Below are 14,067 nucleotides of genomic sequence, written 5' to 3' on the forward strand. Positions count from 1 at the left end.
CGTGGCTGACGTGACAGGCGAAGAAAATTACCTTCCTCTGTGTCTGTGAGGTTAGGCCCTGATGCTTTGTTCGTCCATTTCAAGTTGTGCAGTGAAGAAGCCACAGCTCGGAGGTGTGGACTCCCCCAGGGTCACAGGACTAGAAAAGTGGCAGAGCTGGAATCTAAATCCAGAGTTGCTTCCTGATCCTGTGTCACTGCCAATGAGCAACTTCAACTGGTTTAAAGTTTTCCTGGTTAAACTTGGTGATTAATTGTCTTTGACCTAGCTATTTGGTTTGATTGTCCTCATCTGAAACACCATTTCCTACCAATACCGCCCAGTTCTTTTCCCAACAATGCAAAACAGGAGAGCTACTCTCAGGGTCAAAACCAGCCCCATCCCTTTGTCTTGGAGCTCCTTAAAAATGCCAAGTTCCCCGCCAAGTGGGTGAGCACGTCAAGACCAGGACCCAGGCCTCATGCCCTTGCTCCTGGCAGGGTGCTTGGCACATGGTAGGCACCCAAAACTTACCAGTTGGCTGCTTGGAGAAATTGCTTGCAAAATGTTTCTTTATTCTAAGAAAGTGAAATTCACTCTCTTGCAAACTGGGTAACCTTGGCTGGTGTGGGGGTTTGGGGACAGAGCCCCAAAGAGCAGTTTCCAGGCTCTCGGCCTCACATAGAAAGGTGCTGGCTCAGGTAGTAAACGGCCATCAACTGTGATTGGATGGCCATCAGCTGTGGCTAGTTGGCCGTCAGCTGTAACCAGTGAGCCATTGGCCACTAATATAACTCCTGTGGCTATGCTAGCAGAAAATGGGGGGCCAGCAAGAAGATGGTGGCTGAGCCTGCAAGCAGCGCAGTGAGGGTTGAGAATTGTGTGGCTCCTGTTTCCTGTGTCTGCAACCCAGCCGCCAGCGAGAGTATAGTGGTGTGACTCCCCTACGTATGGCTCCGTGGGTGTTCCTTTTTGGCCTCACCATGTCCTGCGTTCTTGTGTGGAGAGCAGGAGCTGAGACCCCGCAGGCCGCCCCGCATGACACATGGTGCAGTGAGCAGGGTCTCCTGCGCGACAGGGGGAAGAAAAATAACTCCCTCTACCCTTTTAAGTTCTTCTGGCTGGTCTCGAATTAACATGAGACAGACTATCTGGAGAAAAATAACCACATTTATTGTATATGTACATACGTGGGCTCCCTAAGACTATGGGAACCCCGGACATTTCAGGCAGTGGAGGCAAATATGAGATCTGGACTAAGGACAGGGGGAACGGCGGTTTGGGTCTTCAAAGGGTAAGCAGGCAGTTCCCAGGTAGATGAGAAAGAGCAGACATGTGGTAAGCACATGGGACACAGAGGGCAATCTTTCTAGATTCTTTTCTGTCTTCCACATTGAGATCATATGATGCTAAGGTGATACTCCTTTGGGGACAGAGCCCCATAAAGCAGTTTCCAGGCTCTCGGCCTCACATAGAAAGGTGCTGGCTCAGGTAGTAAATGGCCGTCGACTGTGATCAAATGGCCATCAGCTGTGGCTAGTTGGCCGTCAGCTGTAACCAGTGAGCCACTGGCCATGAATATAACTGCCGTGGCTACGCTAGCAGAAAATGGGGGCGAGCAAGAAGATGGTGGCTGAGCCTGCAAGCAGCGCAGTGAGGGTTGAGAATTGTGTGGCTCCTGTTTCCTGTTTCTCCAATCCAGCCGCCAGCGAGAATATAGAGATATGACTCCTCTACTTATGGCTCCGTGGGTGTTCCTTTTTGGCCTCACCATATCCTGTGTTCTAATGTGGGGAGCAGGAGCAGAGACCCTGCAGGCCGCCCTGCATGACAATTCCTTTAGGCAGGTGAGGGGGAGGGCCAAGGATTCTTTCTGAGTCCTTGTTTCTTAAAAATAAATAACCAGCTTAAAATAATCCATAACCCAAAAGGCATATTTTGGGGAGGCAAACTCTGCTTCCCCTCACGGGTCACTTAACGTCCCTGTACCGCAGTTCTTTCATCTGAAGATGGCATGGATCTTTGAAATGTTTCTCCCTCGGCTATGTTCTCACATGGCATGGAACAGCAGTGCATTCTAGTGGAGAAAACGGTTAGTTGTTTTGTAGGTTGTGCGGTGATTTTTAGCTTGAGACATTCATAAACCATGCTCAGAAATGAGTCGCCCATGAGAAGCAGGTGAAGCAAACAAAACCTAACGTTAGGCTTCAGAAATAGCCCTAGAAAATCTGGAAGGAAAAATGCGTTTCTACCAGATTCCCTACCACCAATCACAAATGCACACCAGTGTTGACTCCTTTTTACAAACCTTTCACTCGCATCATGAAACATCTGAAAACTTTCTTCAAGATTCAGGAAGGACTTAGTATACATAACGGATGGTATATGGGCTTTGGAACTCAACAGACCTGGAATTCCAGCCCCATCAAGGGACGTTCTTTGAAAAATCATCCTCTCTCTACCTGATTTCTTCAACTATAAAAAAGTTTTAGTAATACCTGTCTCCTAGGTTGCTTTGAATATTAAATGAGTTAATTTCTGGATTGTCACCAGGACATGGCAAAGGGCTTCTGGATCAGTGCCCAGCACACATTAGGAGCCTACAAGTTGTTCATTTTCTTTGTTTTTATTAATATCTCCATTTTCTCTTAGCAAAGCCAAACTCAAAGGAAGAATGTGCCTAGAGGTTTAAGTCCTCAGGGACACAGCAGTAGAGCGATGTTTTTCAGTTGAAGCAAAGATCCGTATGTATGTGTGTGGGAGAGAAGATCACGTTCCACAGGCCAGCTCTGACCAAGGCTTGAGCTAGCCTTCTCTGCCTGACAACTAGTGGTTATGCAGTAAAGGCTGGGGTTTAGGGAGGGTGGGAGAGCGGTAGGGGGAGATGGGGAACCAGAAAGGATATGATTTGCATATCCCAGTGGCGATGGAACTGGAGAGAAGGGGACAGATGGGAGAGTTCCTTGGGAAGTAAAATCACAGAGTCTTGATGATTATTTGGATCTCCAATGTGACAAACACTGAGGCGCCTGTGATGCCACACAGATCTGGGGCTTGGGTGAGTGGGTGGGTGGGCACCTCCCCTGGAGATGGTGAACTCAGGAAGAGAAGCCGGCTTGAGTGGGAAGATGCTGAGTTCCCTTTCAAACATGTTCACTTAGACGCTGAAGGACTTCTAGGTGGAAATGTTTACCAGGCACCTGAATTTGTCTTTGGGTTTCAAGAAAGAGAGAGAGCAATGGCCTGCGGTCACCGCCAAAAATGAGATGCCCTGTGTAGGGCATGAGCCTGGCTTGGGCAGAGGAAACAGCCACCAAATAACTTTGTCTTTTCTGGAGAGGACTCTACAAAGAGTCACAAGAACAGCTGGGCAGTGTCCTGGACTGGGGAGTCTCAGAGATCATCTAGTCTAAACCGCATCTTGCAGATGAAGAAACTGGAGGCTGAGATGCCCCACAGGCTTTCTCCAGGATCCCACAGCAAGGGCCACCAGGACCAGCCCCTGGTCTCTGACACCACCCCTTCTCCACACGGGGGTTCTCCATCGGCAATCCCCCCTAGGCTCTCCCTCCCCCAGCTGGAAAGGCTGAAGAAATGGCCAAATGCAAAAGGAAGATTAGAAAGAGAAGCAGCAGTGGTGATGGGACAAGAAGGAGACAGCACCAGTTTCCATCGGGATCTGAGCACATGGTCCCAGCACATGACTAAGAACCAAAAGCCAACAGAGAAAGATTCTTCACAGAAACCGCCTTCCTGCTTAGCCGTTCTCTCTGCTGGACAGTCACTCACCTTTCAAGGGCATTTCTCAGAAAAAGGGTTTAGGCCAGTGCTGTTCAAACTTATTTTGCTAACATTCTCTCAATACATTTACTGTTAGCGCACAACTGCTCAAAACATCACAGGTAGAGTATGTATTTTTATAAACAGGACTCTCTTAATCAGATGGGTTTTTCTTTTTTTAATTGGTTCATGCATCCTAAAATGAAGCAGGGTTCAGCGCTAATACCATTCCAGTTCTTCACTTTTAGAGTCGTAAATGTTGAGAAACTTTGATGAGATAAAATTTGGTGGGACTGCAAAGAGTGATGTCACTTAACACTTGAAGTTCTCAGGTACAGGTCAAAAGTGCTCTCTCATTGGAAACCACTAACCTTAAAAAAGGAGTTTTTACCCTGTCTTTTGCTTCTTCAACAACTACATCAATATTTCAAATCATCCCTTTGTTTGACATCCCCAACTCCCCGTGGTAGAGGGGGACAAGAGGCCGCAACTGTCACTTCTACTAGTAGAGTAACACAGAAGCTGAAGCTCTAGAAACCAACTTCCTATCATAGTTCAGATAAACAGTGGAAAATTCTCCAAGTTTTCTACCTCTGAGATAGGGCGAGGACTAGTGATATGAATGAGGCAGTCATCTGGGGTACAAAATTTAAGAAGATTTTAAGAGCCAAAAAAAATTTAAGAGCCAAAAAATTTAAGAGCCAAAAAAAACTCAGGGATCATGATAAACAATATTTGAATGTGATAAAAAATCAAAATTGATGCAAAAAAATCTATGATGAACAAACTGTCAAAATTTAAAATAAAAACGAGATCCCAGGACAAGTGGACCCTAGCTTGAAGTCCACAGGTCTCAGTGTCCCAAAGGTGAGAGCTTCTGTGGGTGATTAAAGATGGGTAACTATTCTCTTGCCCACACTGCCACCTGCTGCTGGAAGTAGGTAATGCTTGCCGCCGGTGCAAGGGGTGCCTCTCCACCAGGACCCAAGCCCGTGCACAGGGGCACGGGTACCTTCTTGCAGGTAGCCAGCCACCCACGTCAGGAAATCTCCCTGCCGTGCACACCCCGCACAAAAGCAGCCACTCTCCGCCAAGCTGCACCAACTTTATTTGCAAAAGGAGGCTCCAAGCGCGCGGAGGGTGCTGCGAGCAGGGTCCGGGGCTGGAAGGTCCCCACGGCTCCTCCCCCGCCTCCCCACAGCCTTTTACCTCCCTTCTCCGGCCCCCCAAGACTCCCGCCCCTCCCCCAGGCTCCCATAATTCCTCCTCCTGGCCCCACACAGCCCCTCCTCCGGGTCCCCGCGGGACCCCCCCCCCCCCCTGCCCTTCTCCTGTCTCCCGGGCTACACGATGGCGAACTGGCAGATGTAGGGCAGCTTGTCGCGGCAACGCTTGTCGAACCACTTGCCGTTGGCCGCACCGGCCAAGGCGGCGCAGTTCTCGGCCTTGCCGCCGTCGGGCTGCGCCGTGATCTCCGTCTCCCAGTTCTTGTAGGTGATGTGGCCGCCGGTCATGTCCACCCAGGTGCCCTCGGCCGCCATGTCGTTGAGGCCCAGCCAGATCTCCGCCTCGCTGCCCACGCTCTGGCGCAGGTACTCGTACAGCGCGTCGTTCTCCGAGCCCGTCTGCGGGGTGCTCAGCGTGCCCCCACGCGAGATGCAGTCCTCGCTCGCCTCGTGGAAGGTCTTCGCCTGGGCGAAGGCCAGAAAGCACTTCATGTGCACCTTGGTGCCTTTCAGGCAGACTGGGAGGGGGAGAAAGAGAAACGGCCGTCACGAAGGTCTCCGGCTTCCTGAGCCAAACAGCCAAGCGCCAGGGGCGGGCCCACCATCCTCCTTCCCACCCCCTCCATCCCATGGATCCTGCGCGGCCCCCAGACCCAGGCCAGAGGGCCGTGCTGTGGCGGACACCGCAGAGCCCAGGTCCCGCTTCAAGAGGCCCTGGCGCGCCTGCTTCTGGGAGTGAGGTCAGCTCCTCAGCGGCATCTCTTCAACACAGCCCCTGCTCAAGGTCACACCCCTTCCCTGGGTGCCAAGCTGGAGGGATGTGGGAGAGCAAAGGGGGCATCGCTGCCTGAGACAGGGCTCTTCCAGCGCGGAACTCCGTGGGGTGGCAGAAGCAGTCCTGCCCGCTGCTCCGCCCAGCTCTGCCCAAGTCTGCTTCCCCCCTTCCCTGCACAGGTGTGGATCCAAGACCCGGGTGGATCCAAGATACCCAGGTACCACACTCCAGGTACCCAGGACCCCAAATCCCTGTCCAAGAGGCCCAAGCAAGCTTCCAGCGCCTGCCAGGGCCTCAGCCTAGCTCAGTGCCCCTGAGGGCTGGGAGGATGGAGCTGAAACTGCAAGTCCCCTCAGACAGAAGAGATGGCACAGGCTGGGGGCCACGGGCTGGCGCTTTCAGTCATGGGACTCCGAGGAGTCCAAGAAGTCTGTGAATTTGGTCTCAAAGGTTGTGTTGAAGGATATATTTGGTCAAGTTAGGAGCATAGAATGTGTTTGTACTTAGTTGGTTTTTCACCTTGGCTTATAATTTAAATATTTAGACAGATGGGGTGTATGCCTCCGTCTGTCCTCCTGCTGACCCCACAAACGTTAGGGGTGGCTCTGCCCCATCCCATCCCATCGCATCCCTTCACTCAGTTACTTCCAGTCCACTCACTCAACAAACGTCCGCATGTCCCCGTGGTCATCTGACTGTCCTGGAACTGGAAGCTCGAGGCCCGAAGCATTACAGAGCTGTCTTTACTCACAAACTGTCCCAGGTCAGTCGCCTGCCTCCTGCTGTCCTGCAGCTTGATCAAGCCAGCCTTCACTGTCCTTCCCAGCCTGGCCCTTTCTTTCCTTCCTGCTGGGGACCCTGTGACAGGATGCCTGGACCCCCTTTGGAGATGACAGACTTACTACTCCAGCTGCTGGGTGCACTGCAGGAAGACAGCTCTTAGCTCTCAGCCCCCTTGGAATTGCCTCCACGGAAGAAGCCACCTCACCCCAGGTCATGCCCTTCCCAGGGAGTCTGCACCCAGCGACTGGCCACTGAGCCCTCTTGACCCAACTCAGGACAGCTCTGGAGGGTCCTCCTATTATCGGGGCTCCCCCAAGTCGGCTGAGGCTTTTGCTGAGACCACAGTACAGCTGAATTTCTCTCTGCCCACTGCTACCTCCTTCTGTCCCGTCCCTCCCCCAGAAGCTACTACACCTCTTCCAAGCTAAACTCCACCTCAGAGCTGAGTCCTGAGACCTGCAACACTCCCTGCCACACAGACTTAGTCCTGAACGAACACTAGTGAGTTCTCAGTGCCTTATCACTGTCACTGCCCTTCTGTTGCTCTGGCCGGGTCATGGTCCCCTCCCTACCTGTGCTCCTACTGTGCCCTCTGCTTGTGATCCCGCTTTATCTTCCTACTTGTCCTCTCAGGACTCCAGTGACTACATTGATGAATGTGTGGAGGCTCCTGGAGAGCAGGGCCTGGCTGGGTCACTTCTGCCTCCTGCCTGGCAGAGGCACACTGGGCGGGGACTTCACACGTGGTTGCTGATTGGGGGAGGGAAGGGGCCGATGGCAGGGGGCTGCATCCCTAAGCCCTGGTTCTCTCAACTCTTTGGTTAGGTCAACAGAGCCCAGGAGTGCTTTGGGGAGGGTCGTTGGCAAGGTGACCTATGGGTTGTGGTCATATCTGATCTGTAGGCTGGAAATGGAATCTGTAGGCCTGTCTCCTGATAAGTGGGACAGATGAGTCTGGGCCATCTTCCTCTTTCTTCCCTTGAATTTACTCGTGATGCCTGGAGTGGGGGCAGCAGTCTTGGCACCACACAGTGGAGCTTCTGAACAAAAACGTATCGCTCCCGACTTCCAGACTCACTTTTTGTTCAAGCCACTGCTGGGTTTTCTGTTACTTGAAGCCAAAACATGGACACTTCCTTTCTACAAGCCCTTTGCCCCATCTGCCATGTTAAGTTGTCCAAAGTTATGTGTTTATCCTTCAACAGAGATTCACTGAGAGTTGACACATGGCAGGAATTATGCTGGAGAGGGTGGTGGGAGGTGAAAGGCAGCCAAACGCAAACATGGCCCCTGTGCCCTGGGGGACGAGGCTTATCGACCAGTGGGGGAGGGAGACGTAAGTCGGCAAATGAACAGATCGTTACAAACTGCAATAAAAGGAGGAAGGAGAAAACGTCTTCTGTGAGAGCTTATAACTGAGGAGCCCAATTGAGAAGAGGGATGAGAGATTCTGGACACGGTGAAGGTGGAGGCATTTATTAGGCGGCCAGAGCAGCAGGTGAAAAGGCCCTGTGGTGAAGGTACAGGTGGCACATTAGGAGGACAGAAGGATGGCAATGTGAACGCTGAAAGAAAACATCTGAGTGGGAGTGAAAACTGCCCAGTGAAAAGGATCTTGGCGATTTCTGAGGAGGCAGACGGGGAGATGGAGGTACCTTGGTCAGAGAAGCAACAGGTGAGAGGGTGGCTGTGGGCACAGGGAGGTTTGTAGATTTCCTAAGGAGGAGCCAAGGTGATTCCCAGGTGGTGACTTGAGAGGCAGAGCTAAGAGCAAAGCCCTGCTCCTGTCGGCTGTTGGCAAGACACTCAGCTTCTGTGTGGAAAATGGAGGTGGGGTTATAGCCGACGGCCCGCTGCATGGGTTTTCTGTGAAGAATGAGGCAAGTACGTAAAGCACTTAGAGCAGTGCCAGGCCTGTCGTAGCTCGCATGTGAGTCACCTATTCTTGTCGGCTTATATTCTCTGTGCTCTCCAGGGCAAGGTCACGGAGGAGTAGGAAGGGCTGAGATGGGCAGAAAAATGGAGATGATATGAGAGAAGCACAGGAGAGAGAGAGAGAGAAAGAGAGACTGGCCAGGTAGTTCTGGGGCAGGTGGCTGCGCCCTGACAGTGGCACCAGGCTCTGCAGCTGTGTGATTTTGTCCATCCTTGCTTGGCCGGTGAGCACAGGGCCAGGAAGACCAAAGCCTAGCTCGCCTCACACCCAGCACACACTAGCAGACTGCTTCCATTCAGATCCCTGTCTGTACTAACCAGCCAGGCGAGTGTGGGCACGGAACAGGACCTCTGCCTGCTTCCGTTTCCCCATCTTCGGCATAATTATGATGATGAAGAGTGACAGCGTCAGCCAAGCTGCTAACAAGCAGGAGTGAAGCTATGGTCTCTTGGGCGCTCATTAGGGTGGGAGCTGTTTCTGCTCCACGGAGTACTCCAGGGCTCCCGTTTCTGGTGGGCGATGATGGAGCCTGTGGGAGAGCTTTTGCCCTTTGGCATATTCCCACTGCCACACACGTCAGGGGGTCTCCCGGAGAGGAAGCAGGCTGAGGCGGGTGTTCCCTGAACCGGGTGCCCTGGCCGACAGCGTTGGCCTTGGGGAACCAGCAGGGGCCCTGGCGCCCGCTGGAGGCTACAGCCTGGCTGCTGGCCAGGGCCCTTCTGTCTGGCGCGCGCCCAGCCCGAGAGGCCGCCGTCCGCACTCACCCGTCTGCAGGGCCTGCTGCTCCTTCAGCAAGGCCACCTCCTGGGACAGGCTCTCCAGCTGGCTCTTGAGCTCCTCAAACATCTTCGGGCTCACGACATCTAGGGTGAAGTCAGAAGGAAGTGGAAATGACCACAAATGTGAGAAAGGTCGTGGGAAGGGGTGGGGCAGGGTCTGGGGGTGGACCCTGCCTCTGTCAACCACAATGAGACAAAGGGAAACGACTCCCCTCCATCTCCACCTCGTGTCTCAGGATCCTCCCTCTCTCTGTCCCTGCTGACGGTGGTCGTCTAAGTAATTGCTCATGACGGTCCTACTACCAGGGGGACCCAACCTTCCCCTGTTCCTGCTAAAGTGAGACCTGTGTTACAGTTATTTAGGAGTGTTGTCGGGACTCAGAAGGGGCTGGGGTGGGGGTGCGGGCAGGGCCTTCAGTGACCCCCTACCACTCAATCACCTCGCAGCTCCAGAAGAGAACAGAGCACAGGAAGCAGGGCTGGGCCCTCGAGACCTCCCGGGCTCACCTCCCCGGGCCGGAGGAACATGACACAGATCAGCAAAGCAGGCATTCCAGCTTGGGGCTGAGTACGGCAACCCAGGTAAGCATGTGATGGGATCTGAGGTCGCGTGGATGTGGGGGACCTGGAGTCAGTTGCTCAACCCCTCTGCATTCAGTTTTCTCATCTGTGAAATGAGATGAGAAAGAGTCCTCCCACCTCAGAGGACTCTGAAGAAGACTAGAGACTAAGAGAAATAAAGCACGTGAACAGTGCTGGGCTCGTAATCAGCCCTGTACTCGGGCCACGTGTCTCCTGCAGATAAGAAACCGAGGTCAGACTGAAGCGATTCGCAGAAGAGCTCAGAGCCGGCAGCCGGCAGGGCGAGCCGGAACCCAGGGCCACCTGGCTCCAAGCTTGCGCTTCCCACCTGACCGCTCGCAGTGAGCCCTCCTGAGCACCAAGGCCCTGCTGGGGTTCTGCTGGGAGCTGGTGACGTGAGTCGGCAGGGCCTCTGGTCAAGGCCTTCCTGTGTGTGTGGAAGCGGCGAGCTCGGTGGGTGGACCCCAGTCCTTCTGAAATTCCAGGGGCTTCACAGCTTAGGGTGGGGAAGGGCGTCCGTGACCCCCTGGGCTGCATCTGCATGAAGTCCATGGTAATAGGGGTGAGGTCAGAGCCTTTGCCCAGCCATAAGATGCCTTTGCCGGGGAGTCTCAGAGAACAAATGCAGGCAGAAACATACTTGTATGTACAGAAATGAGTGACGTGACTTATCAGATATGAGGAAAATGATGGCCAGGTGAGCTAGGCAGAAAGGGAGGGTTTGGGGCTGACGCCTGTCGGGATTATGTGTGCCTCGCACGGGGCTTCTGCCTCAGCCAGTTCACAGCAGCTCTGTACCTGGTCACATGATGTACCAAACAGGGTACCACGTGAGGTGGTGCAAGTTGGACACTGCACAAAGGCACTCGGGACGAGACAAGTAGGGGCGCATGTCCAGCCCCTAAACTTGCCTTGGGTGTGCTGGGTCAAGCCAGAGAAAGGGGTGCCTTTGTAATTTGCACCGAGGTGCCCGAGTGTACAAAGGAAACTGCAGGGACTGGCCAAGGAGCCAGGCGCTAACAGTGCTCCACCAAGGAAGGTGTGGAGGTCGGGGGCGTCTGTGCAGCTCTGGGTGAGGAGGCAGGAGGCCCTGGCGCTGCCGCTCTCTGTCTCGGAGCCTCAGATTCCTGATGCGAGTGATTGAAACAGATGTCCTCCAGCTCCCCCAGTCCCTGTTCTAAGGGCCTCTGACCGCCTGTGAGGCCATCCTGCCCACCTGCGCTCCTCGGCCCTCCCTGCATGCCTCACCTCTGGCTGACCCCCATACAGTTAGTTGGCTGGGGCCTGACTCCACACCACGAGTTTGAGCTCCCAGAAGCACCCAGGGCTCTCCCCCCTCTCACCCTGCCCTGGGGGCTGAGGTCGGGGTTTAGCACATGCTGTTCTTTCCTCCGTTCGCCAACTTGTTCCCCACCACTCGGCCGGACACCAGTGGTCTCCTCGGGCACGAGTCCCTCCCCTGAACCCCGTCCCCCCGCTATTGTGCACCGGCCCCCACAAATGGATTGTTCCTGTGATTCTCAGTCCTGGCTGCTTGTAGGAATCGTGGGAGGTTTGTGGGAAACGCAGATGCTGGGCCCACCCCAGCCCCCGAGCCAGCATTTCCGGTGGTGGGGGCCTGGGCCTGGATCTTAATGTAATCCTGAGATGGCGCTGATGCCTGAGAGAGAACCCCTGGAGTTCTGGCGTCGGTTAGCATCGCTAGAGCAGGGATGGGGACCCCCTGGTAGGGTGCTCAGAATAGATATTGGCTTACGTGGGCAAAGAGCTCCGTAAGCATTTGTTGTGTTTGTGCGCAGTAGACGGAAGAAAGAAAAAGCAAGGTGAGTCAGACATTGGAGTGGGTTTGCGAGAGGCGGGGGGCTGGACAGGATGCCCCACTGTTGCTCTTCTGCAGGCCTCCGGGGGCCACCCACCTGGGAACCATTCGGGGCCAGGATTCAAGGGTGACAGCTGGAGCCAACCAAGCCATCGTCGGGTCTGAGCTTCTCCTTTTTCACATGATTAAGTACATGATTTACATGATTAAATGGATAAATACTAAGTCTTTGGTGACGGAGAAATTAGCAACTATTTTTCTCATTTAAAAGTTCTATTTGCCTTTGGAACGGTGCACCCTTTACAAAGAATATCCCTCAGCGGCGATTTTCGCTAACGCTTGTGGACATAACCACGCATGCGACTGAGTCTTCTATTTTTCATGGACATTTTCTAGAAGGTCATATATATAATTTTTTTAAAAACCAAACAGCTCAAAAAGTTAAAGTCTCTTTCCCAATCGAGATGCCCTCAGCTCCCCAGTTTTTCTTCCCAGAGGTAATCACTGTTACTAACTCTGGTGGATCCTTCCAGAAAAATTCTAAGCACACACAAGTAAATATGTATTTTTATATAAATCGCTTTTTCAAAACAAATGTTGGCATAGCATCCATTCTGTTTTGAACTTTCCTTTGTTCACTTTCTAAACTGAACTTGGACATTCTTTTCCCTCAGCACCCAGGTCTGCCCCCCTCTTTGTGCCAGCCCTATGGGTCCTGATGGGTACTTCACTACTCGATGGCCAATGGCAACTGTCCATTGACAGAGGAGGCTCAGAGAGGGGCCTGAGGGCCGCCCACGTCCCTTTCCTTGCTTTGCAAGTTTTCTGTGCTCTTGGCTCTGGCTGCCTGCTTCTCTGCCTGGAACTCTCTCTTTCCCAGCCTCTCAGCCCTGTGGGGGTGACAGCCTGCTTCATTGCCATGGCTTCAGTAATGTTGTCTCAACACAGCCCGGGGTGACCTCACTGCAGGCAAAGCTCCAAGGGCAGACCTTGCCACAGCCAAGGCGACTGAAGGACATCCCAAACTCCAGAGGCGACAGGGAGAACAAAGCTGCTTCCAGTGTCCTTGTTTGTTTGAACATTTTTATTTCCTCAAGACTGGGCTACACTATAGAACTCAGAATTAACTTGTTCCTGCCCTGTTCTCTGTGCATCAAGAATATCCTATGTGCCAGCCCTGGGCTGGGCACTTCACATGGTTCGTATCATTAAATCCTCACGACAACCCTTTGAGCAAATGCCACGATCCCCATTTTACAGTTGAGAAACCCGAGGTTCAGAGATTACAAAGCAGAGCCTGTTGGCACTCTGATGCGAGTTGCGCATCTCCAGACTGCCAGGCCAAAGGTTTGATTTCTCTAAAATTTGGGGGGTGGGGTGGGGGCGGGGAGCAGTGAAGCGGATGTCAGCTTTGATCTGGAAGATTCTTTCTGATTCTGAGAGTCAGTGACCCTTACAGCTCTGGCACCGGCCCCAGGGGGAACTTTACTAAAGTTCCCTGGACTCATGCAGAAGTAAAATGAAGGGAAGGAGCCTGAGGACCAGTGAAGGGGAAAGCGAGCGGCTCCCTAAGAGATGGACAGGGGCCCCGAGCCCTCCTTACCTTTCTTGGTATTTGCAGCCTTTTTGACCTTGGGGGTTGGTGGGTCCGCGGTGACCTGGGTCAGGAGGGAGAAGAGGCAGAGAAGCAGGTAGGCCCCCCAAAGCTCCATGCTGCTGCACCGGCGGGGGATGCTGCGGCTGCGGCTGCCTGCACAGGGCCTGGGTCAGAGCAGCGGCCTGATCAGCGCTGCACGTCTAAAGGCAGCTGCCACGAGGACCTCTGTCCAGGAAACCCTCCCAGACTCGGCTGTGGGCGTGCAAAAGGGGGCAGGCCTGGGAGCCCCAGAGCCTCGCCTCCCAGGGAACACCCAGCCAGCATCCTGGCCCCGCCTTCTAAAACAGTCATCGATTTCTAGGATTCTGAAAAATACATGGTAGTCGTCAGAGCTCACATCTGTTGCACCGTTACCTTGGGCAGGTGCAGAGTCCTGCCCTTCCCTGGCATTAGCTCACAGAGGCCTCCCGCCAGCAGCATGAGGGAAGTCCGGTCATGTCCCCATTTTACAGCTGGGGAAATTGAGGCTCGGGTTAAGGGACTTGCTCATGCTACCCAGGCCACACTTTGGAGAGAGTTTTTTTGGCTGCTGAGTGGGGGATGGATTGGGGGACCCAGGGCATTAAGCATCTGTCCAACATTAGCCCACACCTTCACTCTTTCCTACTTAACCTGGCAAGCGAACTGCCTGCACCTCAAGAAGGAAGCTTGCTTAGAGAGCTTTCCATCAGCAGTGAGGTATGTCTTTGGTTTTTTCACCCTGCAGGTTTCACAGGTGTGTGTGCATGCATGCACTACACAGAGCATCTGG

General features: G+C 53.5%; 1 protein-coding gene across 1 annotated transcript; it reads right to left on the minus strand.

Moving 5' to 3' along the window:
- Positions 1-5,075: 5,075 nt before the first annotated feature.
- On the minus strand, positions 5,076-13,512 carry CLEC3B (C-type lectin domain family 3 member B). The gene is made up of 3 exons (XM_033133257.1): positions 13,263-13,512; positions 9,244-9,342; positions 5,076-5,503 (listed from the first exon to the last, which is right to left on the minus strand). The coding sequence occupies exons 1-3, from the start codon at positions 13,369-13,371 to the stop codon at positions 5,103-5,105; spliced, it is 609 nt and encodes a 202-aa protein (XP_032989148.1). The 5' UTR covers positions 13,372-13,512; the 3' UTR covers positions 5,076-5,102.
- Positions 13,513-14,067: the final 555 nt, after the last annotated feature.

The sequence above is a fragment of the Rhinolophus ferrumequinum genome, chromosome 17 (genome assembly GCF_004115265.2).
Source record: "Rhinolophus ferrumequinum isolate MPI-CBG mRhiFer1 chromosome 17, mRhiFer1_v1.p, whole genome shotgun sequence".
In the NCBI taxonomy this organism is placed as follows: Eukaryota; Metazoa; Chordata; class Mammalia; order Chiroptera; family Rhinolophidae; genus Rhinolophus; species Rhinolophus ferrumequinum.

Coding starts and splice junctions, on each gene's coding strand:
- CLEC3B (XM_033133257.1), bottom strand. CDS start 13,371: ATGGAGCTTTGGGGGGCCTACCTGCTTCTCTGCCTCTTCTCCCTCCTG. Junction 9,343..13,262: donor GGCTGCAAATACCAAGAAAG/GTAAGGAGGGCT, acceptor ACTTCACCCTAG/ATGTCGTGAGCCCGAAGATG. Junction 5,504..9,243: donor GCAGCAGGCCCTGCAGACGG/GTGAGTGCGGAC, acceptor TCCCCCTCCCAG/TCTGCCTGAAAGGCACCAAG.